The sequence below is a fragment of the Dryobates pubescens genome, chromosome 1 (assembly GCF_014839835.1).
Source record: "Dryobates pubescens isolate bDryPub1 chromosome 1, bDryPub1.pri, whole genome shotgun sequence".
Taxonomy (NCBI): Eukaryota; Metazoa; Chordata; class Aves; order Piciformes; family Picidae; genus Dryobates; species Dryobates pubescens.
This window is the reverse complement of record NC_071612.1, coordinates 35,963,295-35,989,973: the sequence shown is the minus strand read 5'-3', so window position 1 is coordinate 35,989,973 and position 26,679 is coordinate 35,963,295. Positions and strand designations below refer to the sequence as shown.

Sequence of the window (26,679 nt, the reverse complement as noted above, 5' to 3'; positions counted from 1 at the left end):
CACAGCCCAAAGTTCAGAGGCAAAATTGTGAGAAATCTGCAGTTTCATTTACAGGAGTTGATACCGACAGCAGCAGGAAGAAATACTGCAGGAAGATTGTGAGGAAAGCTCTATATGTTCTATCCTGGAAAATGGGCCAAAAATGGGTAAGAGCAGGAGGCTTGTTCACCAGCCATAAAACAAGCAGAGTCTGGTAAAGGAAGGAGGATCTGGACTGCTGCATCAAAGGGGCTGCTGTGGCAGAAGTTGTGAACCAGGAATAAGCCACGCTCTGGGAAGACCCATCACACCACATGAAGCAGTGGTGGCAACATTAGGGTTGAGGAAGAAGCACCTCAGTTGTAGGGAAAGCCCATTCCATACCTCTTGCCCAGACTCTACTGTGTGATCAGATATCCATCTCTTGATGAGAGGTCTGATGAACATTAGGATTGTTGGGCAACTAAGAGGCTGTACTGGGTCTGGTTGGGATGAAGTTACATTTTCTTCATAGCAGCCTGTAAGGTGCTGTGCTTTAGATTTGTGACCAAAACAAGTGTTGAGAACACACCAGTGGTTTACCTATAGCTGAGCAGTGCTTGCACAGAGCCAAGACTTCTCCTTCTCACTCTGCCCTCACTCCACTACCTCAGAAGATTTCTACCAGCTAATTTCCACAGAAGTCAGAAGAATTTACTATGGTGCTAGCAAATGAGTTACTCCTGCTTGTAAAGTCTTTGCTTGTGACCAGTATTAGTGGGTTTCTTGCCTTTTTTTTTTTAATGCTTGTTCTAATTTCTTTCCACTAGATGGCAAAAGCTTTTACTTTAGTAACAGTCTAACATGCAGCAGAGTGTGCCTCTAACTTGGCCTAAATCCACTGTGACCATGCACTGGGGGATTACACCTCAAAGGACCTCCTCACCATGGAGGACTATGAGCAACAAATAACTCGTTCAGAGCAGTATCTTTCTCCTCATTAGCAGTGGAAATGGGCTTGTGAGTTAGCTGCCAGGGCTGAAGTAGCCCAGCAGCAATCTGCATCTGCTTTTCTGACTTCTTCCCTTGCCTTTTGCCACAAGGAGCAGGATCGCAGCATGTGATCTTGTATTCTGGATTTGTACCCTATTTAGCTACTTTTTTAGTGGTTTACAAGGTTTCAGAAGGAGGAGTCTGCTCTGGTCTAAAGAAGAAAAATGAACTGGCCATCTCAGGCCAGGCATTGGTGGAGTCACCCAGCAAAGCCTGCACAGGTACTGTCACACCAGCAGGCACCCTGCACAGTATGCCCAGCAAAAGCAACATGCACCTGCGTGGAGTCCAGGCTTCCTCACCCTCACAAAATGTATCTGTCCCAGCAACAGCAGCCAACCACCTGGCAGAAAAGCAGAGAAAATCACTAGCTCTGGTTTTATGTATTTCTCTGCTAAAATAAAGAGCTTGATTCTCCCATCCCCTCAAAACAAATTGATATGTTAGTGTCAAAATATCCACAAAAGAGACCATTAACAGCTTAATTTAAGTTGCCAGTTGTTCATCTTGAAAAACAGAACATGCCTCCTCCTTGGGGGTGTTCAAGGACAGGATGGATGAGGCCTTGAGCAGCCAAGTCTAGTTTAGAGGTGTCCCTGTGCGTGGCAGGGAGGTTGGAGTAGATGATCTCTAACGTCCCTTCCAACCTAAGCCATTCTATGATAAGATTGCAGGGGTACCTTATAGCTATAGCTGCCTGCCAATACCTGAAGGGATCCTACAGGAAGGCTGGAGAGAATTTTTCGTAAGGGTGTCTAACAATAGAACAAGAGGGAATGGCTTTAAGCTGAGAGACAGTAGATTTAGACGGGATCTTAGGAAGAAGTTCTTCGGTATGAGGGTGGTGAGATTCTGGAATGGGTCGCCCAGGGAAGTGATGAATGCTCCCTGCCTAGAGGTGTTCAAGGCAAGGCTGGATGAGGCCTTAAGCAACCAAGTCTAGTTGAGAAGCATCCCTGCCCATGGCAGGGAGGCTGAAGTAGATGATCACTGAGGTTCCTTCCAACCCAAGCCATTCTGTGATTTCAGGTAAGGAACAAATATGATGTGGAATAATCATACAAACCAGAGAGATTCAGTCAATAAACACTGACACAAAAAGCAGTTCAACACAGATATCCTTCTGACTTCAAGACACGAGATGCCTGAAGATTGGGCAGAGGCACTGTGCCTGAAGATTGGGCAGAGGCACTGGCATACGTGCAGTGTACATGTACAATGTACAGCAGGGCCACCTCAACAACCTCAAATCTCCACATAGGAACTGTTGCATCACAATACTTTATTTCCAAGTAAAATTCTGCTTTACAAGCATCATTTGAGAGTTTAGTTGGGACTGACTGTAGACATAAGTGAGTTCTATCTCCCTTAGACCTTCTGCAAGTAGATGGTGCTATTTAACTTGACACATGCCACAAAAGACATATGGACAGCTCTTATTCCTTTAACTACAATGCACTTGCCTTCAAATCCTGGTCCTAAAGAATGGTGACAGGCTTGGACTCTGCACTTTTTATCAGATTGTAAGAGCCTTAAGAGTTTAAATTTGGTGATGTTAGTCAATGTCTCTTTAATCTGAATGACTGAAGTAGTAAACCAGAGCATGGAAGGACACTTGACTAGTAGTTGCTATTTTCTTCTCCCTTTAGAACAGGAACTGCAGAAAAAAAAATTGCATAAAAAGCCAGGCACTAGGCAAAGGAGAATTTTCTTCATCTAAAATAGGATGAAGCTTACAGACTTCAGGAGAGAACAGTGTAGAGAAAAGAAGAATTAGACTTCTCTGGAGAACATACTGCATAATTATATTGGTAGGCTGAAATTTTATAGCAATGCTCATTAGTGGGTTTTGTGCATGTGAGTGGCTAATTAAAAGGCAATGAAGTTGGCCACTGGCACAGAGATACAATTCAAAGGGTGGCTTGACTAAAGCTGCTTTTCCTTGACAGCTTCATTTCCAGCACTGCGCAAATGCATTAGGAAAGCCTTTTTCTGAATTTAATGATTCAATGAAAACAGAACATAAAATTGAATTACAATGGAGTTACCCTGTGAAATTAAATGTTGTGCTTCAAGGAAAAGCAAAACCTGCAAGAACAGCCATTTCCCATCTCCGATGCAAGCTCTGCTCATCCCTCAGTCCACCGCACTGCAGAGCTGCTGGACCACCATGAAAATGACTTTATCGTCACACCAACTTTGTGAGGCAGAAGAGTGCCAGCCTTGTTTTAAACAAAGGTGAGCAGAGGTAGGAGGAGAGGTATGGAATCATGCCCAGCATCTGCAAGCTCCCTGTGATCTGTGCAGGCTCCATGCACCCAAACACCAACCACAAGATCAAGGTGCACACAGACCATCCATCATTCTCCAATGCTTCCCCATGTCAGAGTCCCCTTTGGTCCCACATGAAGGTCTACTCTTCTACGCAATTTAGTCAGTTTAGAACTATCAGTAAAAGCCAGAAAGTTACCTTTAGCTTTCTGTATAATGAATCAGTTTGCCACTTTATGGCAAATGTGCGCTAGAGAACAAACTGAATGCTCCTTCTTTTCCCAGCTATATATAAGGTGAAGAGTTAATGTTTCCCCACATCCAAATTCATTTTATGTTGCTGCAGCACTGAAGGGAAGAAAGAAGTCACTATGGTGAAAATCCACTCTTCTCATTAGAGGCCCATAAGCATAAAATATTGCACAAGCAGAAGAGGCATTGGCCCTCAGCACCTACAGTTGGCCTGTGAGGAAAGATGAGGGAGAAGCTCAGGCACATTAGACTGTGTTGAGATCCTGCAAGATGTGAGCTCAGCTCCACCTCCCAGCCTTCAAGCTTTGAGACTTTAAAAATCCCCCAACAAACAAACGTAAGAAAACAAACACAAAATGAACAACAACAACAAAAAAAAACACAAACAACACCACCACCAAAAACTCACAGAAAACAAAACAAAACCTAAAAGCAACACAACCAACACCACAATCTTGAACCTCTTCAAAAGCAATCTTGCCTCAGCTGAACTAAGTGTTCTCCTGCACAATGCATAGAGCCATGTATGACACACAATGTACAGAATCTACAACAGGAGAGGTATCATAGAATCAATAAGGTTGGAAAAGACCTCAAAGATCATCAAGTCCAACCTGTCACCCAGTACCTCATGACTAACTGAACCATGGCTTCAAGTGCCACGTCCAATCCCCTCTTGAACACCTCCAGGGACAGTGACTCCACCACCTCCCTGGGCAGCACATTCCAATGGCTAACAACTCCCTCTGTGAAGAACTTTCCCCTCACCTCACAGGAGAGGTGCTCCAGCCCCCTGATCATCTTCAAAAGCATCCATCTAGCATCAGAAAATATTATAATTTGCATTCTCATATCTGCTTCATGGCACTCCAGCACTAAAATGTTTATTTCTCCATGGAGGTGTATTTCTACACATAATTGATGCTAGAATCAAGAAATCCAGGGTTAAGGTGATAGAAGTGGTCTCTCTGACATAACCACTAACAAGATGACTCTACAACTACCTGAAAGGACAATATAGAGAGGTTGGTGCTGGTCTCTTCTCACAGGTAATTAGTGACAGAACAAGAAGAAATGGCCTCAAGCTGCACCAGGGTAGGTTTAGTCTAGACATCAGGAAATTTTCTTTTTCCACTGAAAGAGCAGTCAAGCCCAGGGAGGTGGTTGAGTCACCATCCCTGGAGGTGTTTAAAGGTCATTTAAATGTGGTGCTTAGCAAGATGGTTTAGTGGTGAACTTGGCAAAGTAGGGTTAATGGTTGGACTTGATGACGCCAAGGGTCTTTTTCAACCAGTTCTGTGGTTCTAAGAGTTAGAAGCACATTCAGAAAAATAAAGTGTGTCACTGATCATCTTGGTAAAGCTAACTTAGCAAAGAGCAGCCAGAAACAAACCTAACATACAACAATTGGGAGCTCTGCATCAGAGAAGCACTTGGGAGGGCTTAATTCTTACAGTTCTGCAGAACCACAACAGGATTTCACTGGCAATTAGTACCACCTTCAGTTCCAAGGATGTTAGCAAAATAGCCACTTGTGTTGAATACTTGAGGACAAACTCTCCTTAAATTTGCATATATCCAGAACCAACCACTTCCAAAGTTCCCTTTATTGTGAAACCTGAGCTAGAGTCTGCCTCAAAACACCTGCCTGGTAAGAAAGTAAAGATGCCACTGCAGAGTAAAACACAAAGATCTCCAGTATCTGCTGTACCGCAAGCCATCGAGATCTATTAGCACTATGGAAAAGATATGGCTGATAGTCACCTCAAGTTGTCACAAACAGTAGAACAAGTGATGGACAAGCAACAGGATGGCCCTTTTTTGGTGCAAATGCTGTAGTCTGTGGACATGCCAAGGGCTGCAGGCATGGAAACTAGAATTACACAGGATGAGAGGATTTCCATTTCCAGATTTGTATTTACCTTTGCTGCTGTGCAAAAACCCAAGACTGTAGATGGGTCCTAGAGAATTGGTTTCAAGAGTGTTTTTTCTAATGCACAGCCTTCACTTCTCAGTTTCCTTCACCACAGAGATGCTCATCTCCTGGTTTTTATTAATTTCTTAAAGTTCTTTTACTGCTATTCTGCTAATCTGCTACAATTAATTACCTTTGGCCACTTTGGAAGGCTCAAGGTCACTGAGTTATTTGAAAGTAAAACTGTGGTACTCATTGAAAGTTGGAGAAGTTATCTGCTGGGAACTGAGATCAAGACAAAAGTCCTTATGTCTACAGCTTCAATAGAGAGTTGAACTAGTGGGTTCACTTCCACATGTCCCTTTATAAAAACAGATGTAGAAGAACTGAAAAAAGACCAAGACAGATAAAAGTGCTTCTGCAGGCAGCAACTCTGAGTGCAGCAGGATGTTTGAGTTTGGAAAACAAATGACAGGGAGGAGGGAAGGAGGTCATAGGAATGTCTAAAAACATGAATGGTGGGAAGAAGTCAAGGATGGAAAGGAAATGATCATTCACTGTTATTTACTGCTTTCTGTAAGAGAAAAGCAGTGGGCACCTAATGAAATTATTGGAGAGCAATTTTATAACAAAGGGAAGTATTTTTTCATATGACACATAATTAAATTATGGAGCTCATGGTCACAGGATATTGTGGATGCCAGAAATACAAATGAGACCAAAGATGATTAAACAAATTCATGTTAGAAAAGTCTGCTAAGTGCAATTAAAGAAAACATGAATGGCGTATCAAGTCTCAAAGCCCTAAAACCACCAAAGGCTGAAAGGTAACAGGATAAGGAGGACCACTTTATCCTAGACCCTTTTTGGGATTTCTCTTCCTCCTCTAGTAACTTTCTGCTATTGACCAGTGTCAGAGGCAACCCATAAAGACCTGCATGGTCTGCTGGCTGGATATGGCCATTCTTCCAAGCTGCTGTACTACCTGGTGATGTACAAACCAGGACTGTAACCTCTGTAACTCTTGTAAAAGTGAGCTCTAGCCTCCAGTTAGATTCTTCATTTGCACTGGAAGCAGTGGAACTAACAACATTGTTGAAAGACTTTGATAGAAGTAACCACAACAGATTAGATTAGAAAGCCACATCTGATATGAGGACACTCAAACTGATATATAGAAGACAGATATATATATGGAGAGAGACAGATGTAGATACATAGACAGACATAGATACCTAGATAGATATAGATATATTCCCAGAAGGAATATATCTATATAACCCTCATATGACAACAGAAGTTATGGGACTGAATATTATCCTTACATATTTGGAACCTTTAAATTTATATATGTGTCTAAAATTAAGATGTTATTATTTTTACACTGAATTGTACAGAGCCATCTAATACCTAAACATTTCTTTATAGGCAAATACATCTGTCTGGCTTAAATAGCTTTATGACTAAAGAAAGGGAAATGTATTCAAACCACCACAAAGTGCAGTAACTAAAAGCAGATCTCATGGAGTGATTACTGCAGAGCTGACTGCTCTTGAGAGGTAATTAACACCACTTAAACTATAGGCTTTTGCACGTGTCAATTATTACAGTTCAAAAGAGCTCTTCTGTCAGTAAATGTTTACAGTCTTGCTTCCCTTACATTATTTGCATTCCAGAAAAACACAGAAATAGAAAGGAGAGATGGCAGCAACACACTGGATGCGAGACTGCTAGCTAGAAATTCAGTTTCTGCACTGGTAACGAATTCTCAGTGAATCCTGCCACCTTCTGAAAACAGAATTAGCCCAGATAAAGGACTGTGGTCAGCACAACAGACAAGCCTGATAAAACATCTGTAGAGTGACAAACCAAATGAAAAATAACAAAGTTAAAATAACCTGATCTGGTGGCCTTTATGCTGACCCTTCTGCAGTAGCATTACCAGAAAGAGAAAACAAAAGAGTTTGCTCTCTCTACTGAACTTTTGACTACCACCTTACCCAACATACAATAACAAATCACATCCCACTGCCAAATGAGGTAGTAGATTTGTTCATCATTGTAGAATTCCAGCTCCAAGGCACATCCCTTCCAAAAAGCTTAGTTTCAGACCCCTGGAGAAATGAAATGCCACTCTGGTGAGCTAACACTTGTTTGCAGCATTTTGGGCAGAATTTTTCATTGCTTTGTATTGTATCACATGCTATCTGGTACTTTTTAACTTAGTCTGAACCAACTTTTTCTGACATCAGATGATTTTCCTGACCCAGCCAAATTCATTGATTTAAGGCAGGCAAAATGAACAACAACAACAAAAATGTCCAAGATATTACTCAACATTCTGTGACAGATCCCAATCAAATACTGGCTGTAAGCCACCTCAGGTTTCTAACCTCTAAAACCTCCCTCAGTACATGAGAAGTTGCTTTACCTTGAACTTTAGGAAACAACTAGAGGTACTGCTCTTAAGTTATTTAGGCAGGCTTTTTTCCTCCCTTTGACTGCAAGGAAAATAAAGCAGCCCCAAGGGAGGAACTTGTGATGTGTGAAGGAGAAACTGAAACTCCTGTTCATAAAGTAATGTAAACCTGCATAAAAAAATCTTCCAAGCTCTATGGGTCAGAAGTCTAAAACATCACTTGTCAGTTCACTACTGAAATGATGAGCATGTAGAAAGGTAACTTCACAGTATGAACTGCACACTATGCACTCCACAACTTGCCAGATACAGGCTGATCTTCCACTGCACAGAAATTTTTCTTAACAGGCAACTGCATCCAGAGCTAAGTGGCATTGGTAAGCAGAGCTATACAAAAGCAAACCAGAAAAGAAGTGTTACTTACAGTTACTAGATGCTCCTGGATAGTTCAGCACGTACTGATCTGCTACCAGCATCGTTTAACTTTGCCACATACATGTCCCAACAGCTTCATATTCTCCTTCTGTGTAGCATCTCCAACTCGAAGATGGCAAAAAGCATGGCTATGTTTAACCAGGCACTTACTTAATTAGTCTAAGAAGGAACAGTGCTTCAACTGCACGTAGGAGCAACAGAGGAAACACCACGTAAGTGCCTGCATTTTCTAATCAGCCAGGAAAGCCATACAAGAAGTACGGCTACACAGGAATTACAGCAGCATATGCAGACAGTGCATCCTCTACTGAATTGATTCCAGCTTGCAAGACATTGATGTATTTTCTGACTGACTCTGATTAGGAGACAAGCTTTTAAAACAGTACTTCCAGCCCACAAGCCACAATCACATCAAGATTTAATCAGCTCAACTTTGGACCAGAACTGCCCCTCGCTCTGCAAATCAACCCCTGGAAATGTAGTTATGTTGTTGTTTCTTGTTCTCCTTAGCTGCCTATATAAACACAAAAAGGAAAGGCTTATAAAAATGAATGGCAAAGCTCCACTCTTTGAAAGCAAAATTCTTCTTCAGGCTGCAAACCTCCGACTCCCTGAAGGTGCATTGCAGCAATGGTAGGAATTGATTTAGTGAAAGGCTTCTATTAGTGAGAGCGCTGCTCTCATCCCAGAGTCCCTCCCCTTGCTATAATCAATAATTAAAGCAAAGCCAAGAATCCTGTCAGCCAAAATGACCAGGGTAACCTGACTGTCTCTTTCTTGGGGAGTAGAAGTGAAATTAAATTAAATTCTGCACGGAAAGGCATTTCTAATTTAAAAATTAATTTGGCCTGCCTGCGTTGTGCCATTTGGCTTTCATTTTATGAAGGGGAGGAGGGATGGGCTCCTTTCTTCCTCTCTGAAAACTTCCCAGGGTCAGGAAAGAGCCAAAAATCCACTTCTAAAAAGTAAAAGAAGCCAAGAGCTTGTATTTAGAGTATTTTATCAGTTACATGCAAAAGAGATGCTCCACAGTTACAACTCTTACTTGAGTACCATGACAGTGGTACTCTCTTCTCAGCGCACTGGGTGAATGACTGAAGTGAGTCATATTTAGACTCAATTCAAAAGCAAGTAAAACTAGAATCAGAGGAAAAATAATGTAGCTAATATTGAATTATGTCCCTGCTTAGGAGAAAAATAGTTTAATTAAGAAACAGTTTCATGACTAGTCCTGAGAAGTACTACCGCAAGGTTTTTGCCTGAAAATTGTATCAGGTAACAAATCAATCCAGTGTGTGTCAAACGATGCACATACAAAATGACCAGCATAACAAATAGTGCCTAAAAAACAACCCCTGTAACACAACATCATATAGAAATGGCTAAAAATGCCCAAGAGACATTATAAGCAGGCATCAACATCAAATGTTTTAGATTTGGGGTTGTCTTCTCCCTCTCTCCCTGAGGATTTCTCATCACTAAGCTCTCATGGATAAATCTGCTGCACAAACCAAAGGACACGCACTGCTGGCTCCAGAAATCCAGACCTCAGACACTACAAGAAACCCACTTAATGTCATTATCTTGAGCTCTGTGGCATCCTGATGTTGGACATTTACAACCTTATGCTGAATACCCGGGGGCTCCATACATCTCACAATGAAGCAATTGAGTCGTAATGGCAAATGTTTGTGCTTTCTCGGGATTGCTTAAGAAAGGCTTCATGTCCCTTGAGGCAGGGAGCATACATCCACTCTCAAGTGAGGGCTGGAGTTCAGAGCAAGGTCTCTGCAGCATGCCAAGAGCCATCATACAAGATCTCTCCTGGGCCACGGAGATGTCTCAGTACTGTCTACAATATACCCACTTTTTCTTGATGCAGCAGCAAAGAACCCAAGGCAGCCTGCAGCACCATCTCAGTGGTACATGCTATAGGTTTCTGTCTAATACCACAGCTTACAGTACTGGAGTTTTGACTCAAGGGACCCAATTCAGCCAATCCCATGCCATTAATTCAATCACAGAATCATTCTGGTTGGAAAAGACCCCTGGGATCATCAGGTTCAACCACTGACCCTTACTCTACGAAGTTCACCCCTGAAGCAGATCCCCCAAGCACCACATCGAAACAGCCTTCAAACACATCCAGGGATGGTGACTCAACCACCTCCCTGGGCAGCCTATTCCTATGAGCTGAATTAATTTTAAATCAGCTAAAGCTGACTTGTGTGAGAGTTAAGGACATGAGAAACCAGTGCACTGAGTGACTAGGGTCTAAGGGAGCCACAAACCTGGGAAGATGAAAGATGATACAGGTGCAAACATAGCAGGGCAGGAACTCGAGGGGAACAGAGGTCTGTGTCCCTCACTGCACAGATACCTCCTTCTAACAGGGCCTTAATCTAATCCTGCTGTGGGATCTGGTTTTCTCTTTGCAGTAATGCAATATTAAATGATTTTCACCCACAGCTCTCCTAGTTTTGCCAGCTTTAAGTTTTCAGAACTTCTGTGAAATAAAATCACAGCCTGAAGAGCACACATTCCCCAATACTCACTTCTGCTTCTGCTGCTTTACCCTCAATCTTAGACCATCCTACTTATTCTTGCTGTCTTTCTGCTAGTCCTGTTTGCTTAACCTACTCCCTTGCTTGTTTCCAGCTCTTCCTTATTCCAGCTACCATTCAGTCTGTGCCAAGTCCTGATTTATCTCCATAGCTGCAGTTACTCCAGACTGGATGAGGAACTTAGGGCCATGGTTTAGTTGATTAGATGGTGTTGGGTGATAGGTTGGACTTGATCTTAAAGGTCTTTTCCAACCTGGTTAATTCTGTGAATCTGTGATTCCTTTTGCTTCCCTTTCCAGTAGGCTCATTCTCTCAACAAGCCACCAGGTCATACTCACACCTTCCAACCCTTCCTGCCTTCCTCCCTACTCCATAATTCTTCTTGTTCACTGAGAGCCAGCAGTGAGAGACAAGTTCACCACTGCAGCTAAGGCATGCTCCTGGCATCACAGTAGATACTTGGAGACTTGACCACAGTGGCCCAGGCTTTGGGTTTCTGCTCTGCAGGGGATTTAGCTACAAAGAGGCAGGGATGCCTTTGGAGCAGGAATCACCCAAATTGTACCAGCCATCCCCAGTCTTGTACATCTGGGTGAAACACTGCTACCTCAGCAACTGTGAGAGCCTTCAGAGCTCAGGAGCCACAAGAGACTCATCCTGCCCAATGACAAAACAATTTCTCTACCACACTCTCATGCAGCTGCGATATAGGAGCACAGAAGATGACAAACAAGCACCCAACCAGGCTACAAAGAGCTGTGGAGCATGCAGAACCCACTCAGAATATACTCATGTTCTCTGCTTGCCTTAACAAGCAGAAGGCCACAGGTTAAGAGTCTTCCCAACGCTAAGACAGGATTCTCCTTCCCCAGAGATTTCTACAGCCATTTCAAAGCATCAGTCAGGTGGACTGGAGTTTGGCCTGAGTTCTATGCAGCATTCAGAAGTGCAGAGGCAGAGGTTTGCTGGATCAGTTTTGATTGTAATTTGTCAGTACTTGCACAGCTTTATGAACTGAGAATTTTCCAGGAGGGGCAGTTAGCCTGATAATAGCTGATAGCTTTTCTTCTGTGGAACTTCCTGCCTTGCCAGCCCTCTGAAAGACCTCTCAGGATGCTGGCTTCCTCCCCACCATCACCTTCTCATGCTTCTCTTCTGTATTTTGTTTTCCCTTCCTCTCTGCTTGGTCCTGTGTCTGACTGGACCTAAACTCTTTCCATGGTCTCAGGAGAGAACTGTGAAGACATAATCCTAGGTAGAAAAGAGCTTTTTCAGGAAGACTCATTGAACCTCAGAGAGAACAAGAAGAACACAGAATTACACTTGTCCCTCCCTGAAACAATAGAAACTTGACAAAGAGTTTGTCAGTTGAGGCACCAGACATGATTAACTTGTTCACCACTTCTGAAACTCAAGTTTTCCCAATTCGAAAGCATCCTGATCAATGGTCTTTACCCTGGAAGCTTGAGTCAGACCACTCATGCAAGCACTCAAGTCATGGATTTTGGTAGTTCCACTGAGAACCACAGGATAAAACCTATCTGACTGCCCAAACACAGTAAGCAGCCTCTCTGTGCAAGTGATAGCAGCAGCATGTACTCAAGAGAGTCAGTTTTCAAGCTCAATTTACTATCAAGTTCAATTTCTTTTATGGCCTTCAACCAGCAGACCCTGACTGCTGATCATTCCTGTGAACACTGTGTAACCATGTGGCCTGTTAGGTTTTATTTCTTTTAAACTGGGTTACTTTCTCTGCTCTAAAATCCTATTATAGAGGTAGCTAAAAGGAAGGTAAGCATGCAGCTGGCTCCTCCACACACAGAATGTCTCCTACACAAACACATACACAGCAACAGTCATCTTTCCTATTCCATAAGCAGTCAGCAAATGGTCAAGTTGGAGACGATAAAGTATGCACTGTTCTTGATATGTGGTTACCAGTAAGGTGCAGGAGTCAAACACTCAGCTCAACATGAAAAGTCAACAGGCCATCAGGATGATCAGCAGGTGTGAACTAGAGCCTCTTCTTTCAAAAAAATTTGAAGACTGGATGTTCACCTAGGACTCAGCCCACATGGCCAGTTGTGACCTGGGCTGCATCAGAAGAAGCATGGCCAGCAGGTCAAGAGAGGTGATTCTGCTACTCTGCTCTGGTTAGACCTCACCTGGAGTGCTGTGTCCAGCTATAAGGCCCCCAACACAGGAAGGACATGGACCTGATGGAGTGAGTCCAGAGGAGGGCTATAAAGATGATCAGGGGGCTGAAGCACCACTCCTATGAAGACAGGCTGAAAGAACTGGGGATGTTCAGCCTGGAGAGGAAAAGCCTCCGTGGAGACCTTAGAGCTGCATTTCAGTATCTGAAGGGGAACTACAGGAAGGCTGGAGAAGGACTGTTTAGAAGGGCTTATAGTGATAGACAAGGGGTAATGGTTTTAAACTGGAGCAGGGGTAATTTAGGTTGGGCATCAGGAGGAAGTTCTGCACAATGACTGGGGAACTACCAGAACAGGTTGCCCAGGGATGTGGTTGAGGCCCCATCTCTGGAAACATTCAAGATCAGACTTGATGTGGCCCTGGGAAACCTGATCTAGTGGAAGTGTCCCTGCTCACTGCGGCGGGGTCAGCCAGATGACCTTTGAAGGTCCCTTCCAACCAAATGTAATCTGTGAAACTACAACTGTACAGTGATAAAACATTCTTTCTTTAGTATCATAGGAGTTGTGTTTATCCACAGTGTAATTGGAAGTATTTCTGCTCCCATAAATCTTTTTCCACCCTCAGGAACACAGAAAGCACCTTCTGTAGTAAATAACATACTGGGTGTCTGTATCAGACAGGTGCTGTGAAGGAAAAATGGTGCTCTTAAGAGGACACCCATTTTGATTCTGTCAAAGATGCTGGTTCAAATCAGGGGCAGAGCTGACCATTGGTATGAACCCTTCTGACTAGTTCAGGATTTGATGTAATTTTTATTATATTAGAAGATTACTCTGCCCAGACACAGAGTTAGTTCAAATATATCAGCTTCTATTTACAAGTCACAATCCTAGTCCCCAAGGTGCAGTCTCATCGCTGTCATTTCTGCACTGAGTTGAACTCATTTATTTGTAATCAGCTATTAAATTGTCCTCCCAGATTTGCTCAGGGACCAGCAACAGGCTGCAATTTGGTACATGGCAACTGCATACAGCAGTGGCACTACCCAAAAAAAAGGGCACCTGTGTTCCTGATTCCTCCTTTAATGGCACTGTCAACCAAGGTAGAAACAAGCTGCTGTGCAAGCCAAAGGCTGAGGAGCTGGAGGGAGCTGCTGCCTCTGTGCAGTCCCCAAAACACTGAAGGCAGCAAGTAGGGAAACTGTCCAAAGGGTAAAAAAATTTGTGTCTCTCCAGTATGAACTATCTCACCTATAGAATAAGCTGCCCAGGGAGGTTGTGGATGCCTCCTCCCTGAGAGTGTTCAAGGCCAGGTTAAATGAGGCAACCAAGCCTAGTTGAGAGGTGTCTCTACCCATGGCAGTGTGGTTGGAATAGATGACCTCTAAGGTCCTTTACAACCTAAGCCTTTCTGTGATACTCCAGGTGTCCAGAGAAATAATATTAACCCAACCAGCAATTTTAGTAAACTGAAAACATTTTCATTTTGCACATGGAGAGGTGAATTCATGAGAAGTTTCTCTCTTAACAGCAAAGGTTTGTTATGTATCAAAAAGAAGGTCCGAAGATCCATTGTACGTCACATACGGGGGACTTCTGGTTGGGAGGAAAAAACCTACCTATGTATTAAAATAATCACTATTGAGATAGACATGCATGACTGTGGCCAGCTGAAGCAGGGAGGTCATTGTGCCCTTGTACTCAGCACTGGTTAGGACACACCTTGAGTCCTGTGTCCATTTCTGGGCCCCTCAGTTTAAGAAGGATATTGAGACACTTGAGTGTGTCCAGAGAAGGGCAACGAGGCTGGTGAGAGGCCTTGAGCACAGCCCTGTGAGGAGAGCTGAGGGAGCTGGGATTGTTTAGCCTGGAGAAGAGGAGGCTCAGGGGGGACCTTCTTGCTGTCTACCTGAAGGGAGGTTGTAGCCAGGTTGGGGTTGGTCTCTTCTCCCAGGCAACCAGCACCAGAACAAGAGGACACAGTCTCAAGGGACGTTTAGGCTTGAGGTGAGGAGAAAGATCTTCACAGAAAGAGTTGTTGGCCATTGGAATGCACTACCCAGGGAGGTGGTGGAGTCACCATCCCTGGAGGTGTTCAAGAGGGGATTGGACCTGGCACTTGGTGCCATGGTTTAGTTAGTCATGACGTATTGGGTGACAGGTTGGACTTGATGATCTCTGAAGTCTTTTCCAACCTTATTGATTCTATGATTCTATGACTGACATGGAATGCAGCTGTGTGTTTGGAACATGGTGGCCTCTAGAGAATATATAATCTCTGCACTGAAATAATGAAATCACTTAAAATAGAAACAATAGATAATGAACTTCTTTAACCTTATGTCAACGTGAAGAGTTGGGTTGCCTCCCCTTTTTGACAATTATATACTGCCCAAGTCCATTAACTAGAATAAAAGAGATCACAAGAGTTTTGAAAATAATGCAAAAATAACATTGTAAATCACAGCAGAGCCAGTGCAGAAGTCATTATAACTGTTCAAATAATTAATGAGCCCAGGATTCCAAACCATGAAATGTGATAGTTTCAAGTTTCTGAGTTACTGTAGGGAACTGCTGCACAAAGAAAATAAAATGTGGAAATTAACTGACCCAAGGCTTAGGAGGACTCCTATGAAAGTATATAATGAAAAGACTTAGAATCTCAGAATCAACCAGGTTGGAAAGGACCTCAGAGATGTTGAGTTGCTGGAAGGTGTCCAGAGAAGGACAACAAAGCAAGGGAGGGGTTTGGAGCACAGCCCTGTGAGGAGAGGCTGAGGGAGCTGGGGTTGCTTAGCCTGGAGAAGAGGAGGCTCAGGGGAGACCTTCTTGCTGTCTACAACTACCTGAAAGGAAGTTGTAGGCAGGTGGGGGTTGGTCTCCTCTCCCAGGCAACCAGCACCAGAACAAGAGGACACAGTCTCAAGCTGTGCCAGAGGAGGTTTAGGCTAGAGCTGAGGAGAAAGTTCTTCACAGAAAGAATAATTTGCCATTGAAATGGGCTGCCCAGGGAGGTGGCGGAGTCACCATCACTGGAGGTGTTTAAGAAGAGACTGGATGAGGCACTTGGTGCCATGGTTTTGTTGATTAGATAGTGTTGGGTGATAGGTTGGACTCAATGATCTCAAAGGTCTTTTCCAACCTGGTTAATTCTATTCTATTCTATTCTATCCTATCCTATTCTATTCTATTCTATCCTAATTTCCAACCTATTACCTAACAGGGACTTGGGGCAGAGGGGGGACACTCATAAAAGATCCAACTAGAAAAGTCAAACCCTCTGTTGAGCCAGAAAAATTGTATCACTGCAGAGGAAGTTAGTTTGTTGTGTGTGGAGATTTACCAACCATTTAGCATCTCTAGAGAATCATATACTGCTCACAATATGCACCCATTGATTAGTGAAGAGTAATCCTTTATAAATTAGCCAAAAAGGTCTCCTGGGATATTTTTAGTAGCCTGTCTGCAGCACCCACTGGTGCCTGTAAAGCTGCTAGGATCAAGTGGGAGGCCACCAAGTGGACATAAAGCTGCACTGGAAGCTCCATGCTTGTGTTTTGATGCAAATCACCTCCTCACAGAGAGCACCACTGAATCACCTCTCTCATTCCAGCCACCAGCTGAGAGGAGTTAAGCAAAGCACATCCAAAACAGTGGCCACGAGCAGCCTTTCCTTGCCTACCTGTTTCGTCGGGCGAGCTCAGCGAAGCACTGTCCTGGGACAGCGTAGTCCAGCTGGAGTCCTCATCGCTTGGGGCCAGGTTTTGAATCCTGTGGAGGGCACAATCTGTTTTGGCCCCAGTCTTTGGGTGGTCTTTCTTAGTCTCTGGGCTTGATGACACTGTGGCAACTTGGCCATCCTCTGGGCTCGACAGTATGTTTTGTTTCCGGGGCAGGACGTCCCCATTGACAATAACAGTAGAAGCCTGGCTGTTGCTTTGCGCAGATTTATCTTCCATGGCAACAAAACTCTGCTCCAGCTCTCTAGTGGACGTCTCTAGATCCGCATAGTAATTCAGGAAGCTCTTGGTCCTCCTTGGCTGCGAGGGCAATATTTCACAGCCAGAGGAATCCTGTGGGATCGGCTCTTTGCCTTCAAACTTCTCAGAAGTTAGGTTTATGCCTGCAGTGGTACTGAGGTTTTTGTTGGGATCCTGCTGTCCCTGCTCGGCCGCTTTCCTGAGCTGGTTTTCTCCATTCTTCACCAGCTTTATATTTGCAGAGCTGTTGCCCAGAAGGGGCTGCGCCGCCGGGTCGGAAAGCCCCATGGCTGTCTGGATGTTAGTCAGGGCGTATTTTTTCCTGCATTTTGGGGGAGTGCTGTTCTTGGTCTCCGTGTGCCTGATCTCTGCATTCAGCAGCTCGTTGTGAGAGGAGCGCAGGTTGAGGGTGTTGGGCGGGGTGGCAGGGCTGTTGCGGTTCACAACGTCTGTCGTGCTGCTGCTTGCCATAAACACTGCCAGGGCGTCCACGCCAGAATCGACTGCAAAAGCAAGAGAGACACTTGTGAAACTCCTTCAGCAGACACGAGATTTTACCAGGGCTTCTGGTAAAGGGATGCAGCACTTGACATAATTGGTTTACAGCAGGAAAATTACCACAACCTAAGTGGGTAAGAGAACAGACAAAAAGCTTAGCTTATTAAATAAGGAAAAACAGAAGCATTAAAAAAAAATAGAGATCATCAGGACCATGAAGCTGAGAAAAAGCAGAATGCTTGACCCTATGCAAGGCAGTTTTAGGGCAGGTTTTTCATATCTGATTCTGTTGCAGGTGGTCTTGAGGAAAGGAAAGGTGCCCTTTGCAAATGCCTGGAAGTCCAGAAGTCATCCTTCCATTCTAGTATTTCACCTCTAACTCTGATGAGGAGGGGGAAAACTCAACCACTTAGCACCAAGAATTAGAAAATGTGAGACATGTCTGAGATGCTCCTTTTTCATCTAGGGCAGAACTCAACCTTGAGAACTGTGTCCAATTCTGGGCCCCTCAGTTTAGGAAAGATGTTGAGTTGCTGGAACATGTCCAGAGAAGGGCAACAAAGCTGGGGAGGGGTTTGGAACACAAGCCCTGTGAGGAGAGGCTGAGGGAGCTGGGGTTGCTTAGCCTGGAGAAGAGGAAGCTCAGGGGAGACCTTGTTGCTCTCTACAACTACCTGAAGGGAGGCTGTAGCCAGGTAGGGGTTGGTCTCTTCTCCCAGGCAACCAGCACCAGAGGACACAGTCTCAAGCTGCACCAGGGGAGGTTTAGGCTGGATGTTAGGAAGAAGTTCTTCACAGAAAGAGAGACTGGCCATTGGAATGGGCTGCCCAGAGAGGTGGTGGAGTCACCATCACTGGGAGATGTTTAGGGAAGAGACTGGATGGGGTGCTTGGTGCCATGGTTTAGTTGATTAGATAGTGTTGAATGATAGGTTGGACTTGATCTCAAAGCTCTCTTCCAACCTGGTTAATTCTACCCTATCCTATCCTATCCTATCCTATCCTATCCTATCCTATCCTATCCCTGGTAATTTTCAGCCAGACTGGCCAGTTGCCTGCTGCCTCTTAATATTTTCATTTTCTCTGCTCTTTATCTTTCTATCCCTCCTGCTAGTTTTTGTTTTGGAGGTGGGAAGCAGAGGACCAGAAGGCAAGGCTTATTTCACAAAGGTGAAACAAAGGGTTGGGGGGGAACCTTTGACAAAATATCCTGCTCTAATTCAATCAAGTTTAAAAAGAGTGCTGTGCTCCAGAGATGAAGATGACTCACAAAGTTCAAATTTAAGGGTACACCCACACACCCTAGAGCAGAGTACACCTATTCCACTGTTAAATAAAACCACTCTTTCGTCTCCTTGTAGACAAGTTTCTGATCTTTGCTAGCCAGGGGCACAGCTCACATTAAAAAGAAAAAAAATTAAAGTTTATTGAGGGAACATATTTCTAGACCATTAAAAATGATTTTTAAAAATATATATATTTTAAAAACTATAATTTGTTCCTGCACTATTTATGGTTCCCACTAATCTGCATAAATGCCCCACGAACACCTCAATTTACATACTGCAGTAGTCGCTGTTGTTTGACACCTGGCAACCAAATTAGAGGCCAATTAATAAATCACTCCCATCTGCCACAGCATGAAACACACTTTCTGTTGTTCCTAACTCTCAGATATCACTGACTGCTTATATTGCACATAAAAACGTGTCTGGGGCTTCTCCAGCAATGCAAAGCTGTAATTTGAGCTAGCTGATGACAGCTGATTCCAGCTGAGTTGGGCTGCATCCTTGTATATTTGATATATGAGGGAACTGACTGCTGTACACATTTACAAGAGATAAAATATATGGGGTTTAAAAGAACATATACATCAACACAGAGTGAAAAGGAGCACTTCTAAATGTTACCTAAATGCACACACAGTTGATGGCATTGTTGCATCTTTGAGTCTCTTTGGAGAGGAGAAGGCTCTGAGGAGACCTAATTGTGGCCTTCCAGTATCTGAAGGGGGCCTACAAGAAAGCTGGAGAGGGACTTTTTAGAGTGTCATGTAATGATTAGCCTAGGGGGAATGGAACAAAACCAGAAATGGGTAGATTCAGATCAGATGTTAGGAAGAAGTTCTTCCCCATGAGGGTGGTGAGACACTGGCACAGGTTGCCTGGCGAGGTGGTAGAAGCCTCATCCCTGGAGGTTTTTACAACCAGGCTGGATGTGGCTCTGAGCAACCTGATGTAGTGTGAGGTGTCCCTGCCCATGGCAGGGGGGTTGGAACTGAATGATCCTTGAGGTCCCTTCCAACGCTAACAATTCTATGATTCTAGGTGCTGTCAAAGCTGCACGCTACTAACCATCACTGGTTCATTTCAAACCAAGCAGACAAGCATACTCTGCTGCTTAAATCATCCACCTAGAACAACTTCTACAACTTGTTCAACAGAGGACTTTAAACTAAATGTAACAAATGTGCTCCACTGCCATTTCCTTCAAGTCCCAGCCACAGCTGGACCAGACCAACTACAAATTTAAGACTGATCACCCCACCCATGCTGTGCAAAAGCCATCAGTTTAGGTAACAGCTACAGACAGGTAATATCCTACAGACTACTGCAGCTTTAGCCACAAACCACTTCTAAAACAGAGCCACTGCATCATTTAAAGGGACTTTATAAATGCACTTCCAATATAAATACATCAATAAATGTTGCTTTCTGCATCTTGCCTAAACCCAACCAAGTCTAACGTAAGCAAGGTCATAACTGATCTTACATAATGTTACCAAAGCACATCTTGTAATCTACAAAGTGGCCAGACAGAGAGGGACCTGGGGGTACTGGTTGACAGTAGGTTGAACATGAGCCAGCAGTGTGCCCAGGTGGCCAAGAAGGCCAATGGCATCCTGGCCTGCATCAGGAATAGTGTGGCCAGCAGGAGGAGGGAAGTCATTGTGCCCTGTACTCAGCACTGGTTAGGCCACACCTTGAGTCCTGTGTCCAGTTCTGGGGCCCTCAGTTTAGGAAAGATGTTGAGTTGCTTGAAAGTGTCCAGAGAAGGGCAACAAAGCTGGGGAGGGGTTTGGAGCACAGCCCTATGAGGAGAGGCTGAGGGAGCTGAGCTTGCTTAGCCTGGAGAAGAGGAGGCTCAGGGGAGACCTTGTTGCTCTCTACAACTACCTGAAGGGAGGTTGTAGCAAGGTGGGGGTTGGTCTCTTCTGCCAGGCAACCAGCACCAGAACAAGAGGACACAGTCTCAAACTGTGCCAGAGGAAGTTTAGGCTGGATGTTAGGAAGAAGTTCTTCCCAGAGAGATTGGCCATTGGAATGTGCTGCCCAGGGAGGTGGTGGAGTCACCATCACTGGATTTGTTTAAGAAGAGACTGGATGGGGTGCTTGGTGCCATGGTTTAGTTGATTAGATGGTGCTGGGTGATAGGTTGGACTCAATGATCTCAAAGGTCTTTTCCAACCTGGTTAATTCTATTCTATTCTAACGCTATAACATGGATTGTGTTTATGCACTGCCTGCTTTATATCTTTCCTAATCCGTTAAAACTCTGAAAATCTGGAAGTCACATAAATTAATACTGCAGGATAAATTTGCCCCACTGCCTGGCCTTGAAATGTTATGGATTATGATCTTTAGAACACACAGATTTCACTAGATAGTATTTTACTTCATGCTTCAGCACATTAAAACAAGCTTTTTTCCCCCCTTCCATCAATAAACTGCAAACTGCCACAATCTGGAACAAGACTGAAATTTATTCTTCTTTGTTACAAGTGAGATTCTTCCTGCAATGTTTTGCCACCATTTCTATGGCTGAACAAACTTCTTAAAAATTAATCTTCCTCCAAAAATGTTTAAGTATCTGCCTGCCAGACCTTCTTTAGTCAGTCTCCTGCTGTTAGCATTTCACTTATCAAAAAATAATGTGAGAACACACACACAGGTACACTGAAACAAAATGTATTGCATTTTATTCATCTGATTATTAAAGCTCCCCTATGGATTTATGATGACTATTGGGACACTGAGCAATGACTGAGCCAAAGCCTCCAGAAGTTCAAGTAGTGTTTGGAAGTTGGGTGCTATGCTGGGGCTGATGTATGATCATAAGTAAAAAAATGTCAAAACAAACCTTTCACTAGACACCATCACCCTCCAGATCCCCTTTCGAATGATCCATTGACCAGGTCATCACAATCAAATGATCAATGGACGTGTAAACAGCACCACGAGGTGTGCAGGGAGAGGAGCAGGCTGTCTTCTCAAAGGACAGGCTCCTTGGCCATCACCCTGCACTCCCAGCCAGACTCTGAGATATGCACAGGCAGCATCCCTCCACCCTCCACAGAAACAGATACAAAGGTGGCAAAAAGGGAAGCAATGGAAGAGGCAAAAAAAGAGTAAGAAATAAAAATAGAAAGGGCAGGTCTTGTGTCACTAGGGCAGAAGTTGCTACCAGACCAGGACTACCTAAAGTGCTGGGAAACTTCTGAATTCAAGGCAATGCTGAACAACAGTACAGCCTAAGGAAGAAGAGTGACAGCCTGTGTTTCCTCCTTTATATTGGACCTGGTGACGCTTGAAATGCATCACTTCTGCCACAGGAAGAAAATCCCAGCTTTCTAATAGAAATCTTCTTCTAATTCTAATCACCTGTGCCAGGAGTCCTGCACTCAGGCACCCCTCCAGAGGCAGACTGTGTTCCTGCTTGGGCAGCTCCTCACACTGCATGGCCACCACCAGAGAGAATGCTACTGGCACAGTGCACTCTTTTCTTTCTTTTTTTTTTTTTCAGTTCCTCTGTCTTCCACTGAAAAGTGAACACTAATAAACCAGCGGACCAGGAATCACTGAGCTCATATATTTACTCTTTCCCATAAATAAGGCACTGGAGCAGGTTGCCCAGGAAGAGTTGTGGAGGCTCCAAGCCTGGAATTGTTCAAAGCCAAGTTTGATTGGGCATTGAGCAACTGGTCTAGTAGGAGGTTACCCTGCCCATGGCAGGGGGTTGGAACTAGGTGATCTGTTGGGTCCTTTCCATCCCAAACCATTCTATGCTTCTATATCTCAGCTAAAATATGGAAGCTTTTAAGGCCAGGCTGGATGGGGCTCTGGCACAACCTGATCTAGCGTGACATGTCCCTGCCCATGGCAGGTTGATCTTTGAGGGCCCTTCCAACCCTGACAATTCTGTGTAAAATAGGTCAACACTAAGTTATAAGTGAATAAAAATAAGGTATTATAAGGAGAAAAAATAACAGGACTAAAACTAAGAATAGATTAGGATATTCTCACTAGTGAGAACAGTAACATCACTAGTGCTTAAGGACAGTTCATTAAGTAGATCTGTCACAGCAGCTCATTAATATTTTAGCTTGCTTATTTTGTAACAAATCAGTCTCAGCTGCATACTTCTAACCTACAGATACAGATTGATTCACTTGCACCACTCTAACAGGTTTAACATAAAGCATGATAACCATGCATGATAACATAATGCATGATAACCATAACATAACCATGACAATACAAACAACACTATTACTTGCATGGCTTTTACTGAGGCTTTCCAATCTTGACATAAAGCTAGCAGAGCTAGGAGGAGGAGAGGGAAAATGTCATTGCAAACAGAAAACACTGCATGACCGAGTCCTTTTTACTTCTAATCATTCTAGAAAGTTCTTCACAGTGAGAGTTGTTAGCCATTGGAATGGGCTGCCCAGGGAGGTGGTGGAGTCACCATCCCTGGAAGTGTTCAAGAGGGGATTGGACGTGGCACTTGGTGCCATGCTTTAGTAGTCATGAGGTGTTGGGTGACAGGTTGGACTTGATGATCTTTGAGGTCTTTTGCAACCTTGTTGATTCTATGATTCTATGGCCTACAGGAAGCTGAATAAAGAGTTCATTCAAAAAGGCACTGTTAAAAACAAAATGAAGTGCTTTGCTCTTTTCCATGTATAAATGCAAAATAAAAGTGAAGTATGGGCCTGGAAAGACGAAGAAGGGAAAGAAGAGGAAGAAGAAGAAGAAGAAGAAAGTTTCACATATTTGCATAGCAGAATCTTTTAAAGGACATCTGACCTGGAAGTACTTCTGACATGGCTCACGGGGCGTCAGCAATGCATCAGGAAATAGATTATAATTTGAAATCTGAAAAGAGGGATCATTGAAGAATTAAAACCAAAGGAAAACACAAAATAAAAATACCACATTTAAGAAGCTCCTAAGAGACGTTAAGCATTCTAAACAAGGCTCAGGATGTGACAGCAAGGGTCTTCTGAGCTTTCAGTGACATCTGAGAGTCATTAAAGTATAGGGGAGGCTCGACTGCAGCAATGAGAACACCTCATTAAAAATACCTATGACATTTTTCTTAATGTACATTTCACTAGCAGCACAGGTTGAACAGTATTCTCCAGCTCTGATCAACATACTGCAGCAACAATGTCATGGTATCAGAAAATCTGAATGCTTATTTACCCCCCCCATCTATTACCCAGCTATGGCTTACTGAGGGAAGTACAGCAGTGTTGGTAAAAAGAAGCACAGCAGTCAGGCACGTTCACTTGATCATCTGCAGAATGAGATCCAGTATGTGAAACTAAGAAGGACAATCTGCAGGGTTGGTCCCACAGGAGGAAATCACAAAAAGCAAGCTAGCCAGACAAGATCCTCTCCAGGACCCCTTCCTGGCCATCTTCTCCTAAGTAAACCATTTGGCCTTAAAGTGTCTGGTTTGGCTGTGAATGACACATGCTGGGGACAAGGTATTGCTATGCACTCAGGACTATTCCTGTCACTGAGTCTAGGAAATAAAGGAAAGAAATAATACAAACTCTTTAGTAAAGCAAATGTCCTTCTTTCAAAGCCAGCCTGGATGTGTTCCTGTGTGGCCTGCCCTAGGTGATCCTGCTTTGGCAGGGGGGTTGGACTGAATGATCTCTGGAGGTCACTTCCATCCCCTAACACTCTGTGATTCTGTGACTCCTGCAAGGGTATCTGCTGAGCACAACACATTTAATGACAAACTGATGCCATGGGGCTACAAGACTCAAGTTCTTTGTCTCTACTTAAAGCAGCTGGAGAGAAAGTCTCCACTGCACAGTGCCTGAAACTCAACACCAGTGAACTCTCTCCACCTCAAAAGGTGAATCACAATGTTAAAACATTAATTATTAAGTATTCTAACATGCCGTCTACTGTCTCACACCTGCATTTGTTCTTCAGCTAGGGCCAGTTAAATGATAGGTAAACAGATGTCAGCCGAAAGCATCCTAATAAAGTCTAGATTTACAACCTGAAGGTAGCTGAAATCAGACTCAAGATGAGAAGCTTTCTTAAGGTCAGGTGTCATCGTGCTTCTTCTTGCCTGTTTATCTGCTTACACATGTTCCAGGGAATGTTAAACTCTTTCAGAAGGGAAAAGGAAGGAAAACCCTTGAACAAGGTGCTGTGGTAGATCAGAGCAACCTATCATGTCCCTAAGGTTTTCCTCTTGCTGCTCCCTCCAGCAATGACAGCAATGACACTCTGATGGACAGAGTTTAGAAGCTGGAGAGAAAGCTCAGCAAAGCCAGGAAAGCAAATTCCAGCAGTGGACAGAGCAATTTTGGGACTGCAAAAGCAGGAAAGGAGCAGGACTGCAAGCAGCCTCACATGAGTTCTCAAACAGATCTGCAAGCTCCTCCACACAAACCTTAGAACTGCTGAGGATGGGAAGGACCTCTCAAGATCGTCTAGTCCTACCTCCCTGCCCAAGCAGGGAATCACTGCTGCTCTTTCCACTCTACCCTGGCTCAGTCCTCACATCAGCACAAAAATCACTTCAACCTGCTTGCTAAATGCAGCTTCTTCCATTTCCAGCTCCTTCTGTTTCATCTAGTCCTAGAGAAATCACCACCTGGTAACCAGCTTTCTGTCCTGGCTCCTCTATTCCCAAGAGGCAACCTGCCAGCCCCTGCTGCCACCAAAATGCTGTTTTTCCTTTCAGAGCTAATCACTCTGCCAGCTGACTGCACCAGCCCAGCAGCAGTGCTGTCTCTGTTCAAGTGATGCTCTTATTAATGGAAATCCATAATGCTGATCTGTCTTTAAATAATGCAATTAAGGAAAAAAACAACTTCAGATTCTTCAATGAGGTCTGGCACTCCAGTGGAGTTTAGGCTTTCCCCTTTGCCATTTTTCTCTTCCCATCCAGCCAAATTCCTCATCCATCAAAAATTCAGAAAGAGATGCCTCTCAGAATCAGATTCTAACATCTACAGAGGAAGAAGAAAAACAATAAAAGTAATAATGACAGAAAGAAACAGGCTAAATCCATTGTTCCCTTACTTAGTAATCTCTTGAAGGGTACATCTAAGTAATGAGTGTGTATATGACTGACTGACACTCTGCTGCAGACAACCTGGGCCATCTTATGTTACTGGAGTATCCTCAAATCAAGTGATCGCTCGGAGAAATAAGGAGCAGTTCTTTCATTTAAATAGGGTATAGCCATGACATGCAATCAGGACTAATCCTGCATTTAGGAAGGGAAAAGCCAGGATGGCATACTAAGTCTTTTCCCTAATTCAATTTTCTTCCTTTAATTAGATTTGCCCCCCCTGTGTGGAATGGAATAGTCTGGCAGGCAAAGCCAGCGTTGTCACAGCAAGAAGATGGAGTGTGTTTTATCTGTTGGCTACTTACAAGCACAGCTAATAAGACCTTCTGTCACCAGATCTATACATTCACAGCCACATTTGCTAAGTAAACCTCAGGCTAATCCTGCTGTGTAAATGAAACCCCTGAGCCTTAACATTCTTCTCTTTTATCAATCCATGTATAAATTGCTCAATCTCTACAATAAAGATCACACCTCAGACTTATTTGAGAATTACAAACAACTGCTTTAAATGTCTGTATTAATAGAGAGCCCAAGTATGAACTTTCATAGATTCATAGAATAGTTTGGGTTGGAAAGGACCTTAAAGATCATCTAGTTCCAACCCCCTGCCATGGGCAGGGACACCTCCTACTCTATCAGGTTGCTCAAGGCCTCATCCAACCTGGCCTTGAACACCTCCAGGGATAGGACATCCACAACCTCCCTGTTCCAGGTTGTCCTTACTTTACTTGAATCCTTACTGTACAGAATTTCTTCCTAATATCCAGTTTAAATCTGCCCT

At 43.8% G+C, this 26,679-nt stretch overlaps 1 protein-coding gene across 9 annotated transcripts in view; it reads right to left on the bottom strand.

Moving 5' to 3' along the window:
- The window catches only part of APBB2 (amyloid beta precursor protein binding family B member 2), a 128,552-nt gene that overhangs the window by 91,754 nt on the left and 10,119 nt on the right, over positions 1-26,679 (bottom strand). For 5 of the 9 annotated variants that reach the window (XM_054163815.1, XM_054163832.1, XM_054163821.1 and 2 more), the window contains exons 2-3: positions 23,594-23,662; positions 16,709-17,509 (exon numbers count right to left, since the gene is read on the bottom strand). In XM_054163815.1, the coding sequence (XP_054019790.1) occupies positions 16,709-17,509; positions 23,594-23,612 (820 nt within the window). In that variant the 5' untranslated portion in view covers positions 23,613-23,662. The remainder of the gene's footprint in view (positions 1-16,708; positions 17,510-23,593; positions 23,663-26,679) is intronic. The other 4 variants (XM_054163796.1, XM_054163809.1, XM_054163826.1 and 1 more) reach the window with 1 other exon arrangement.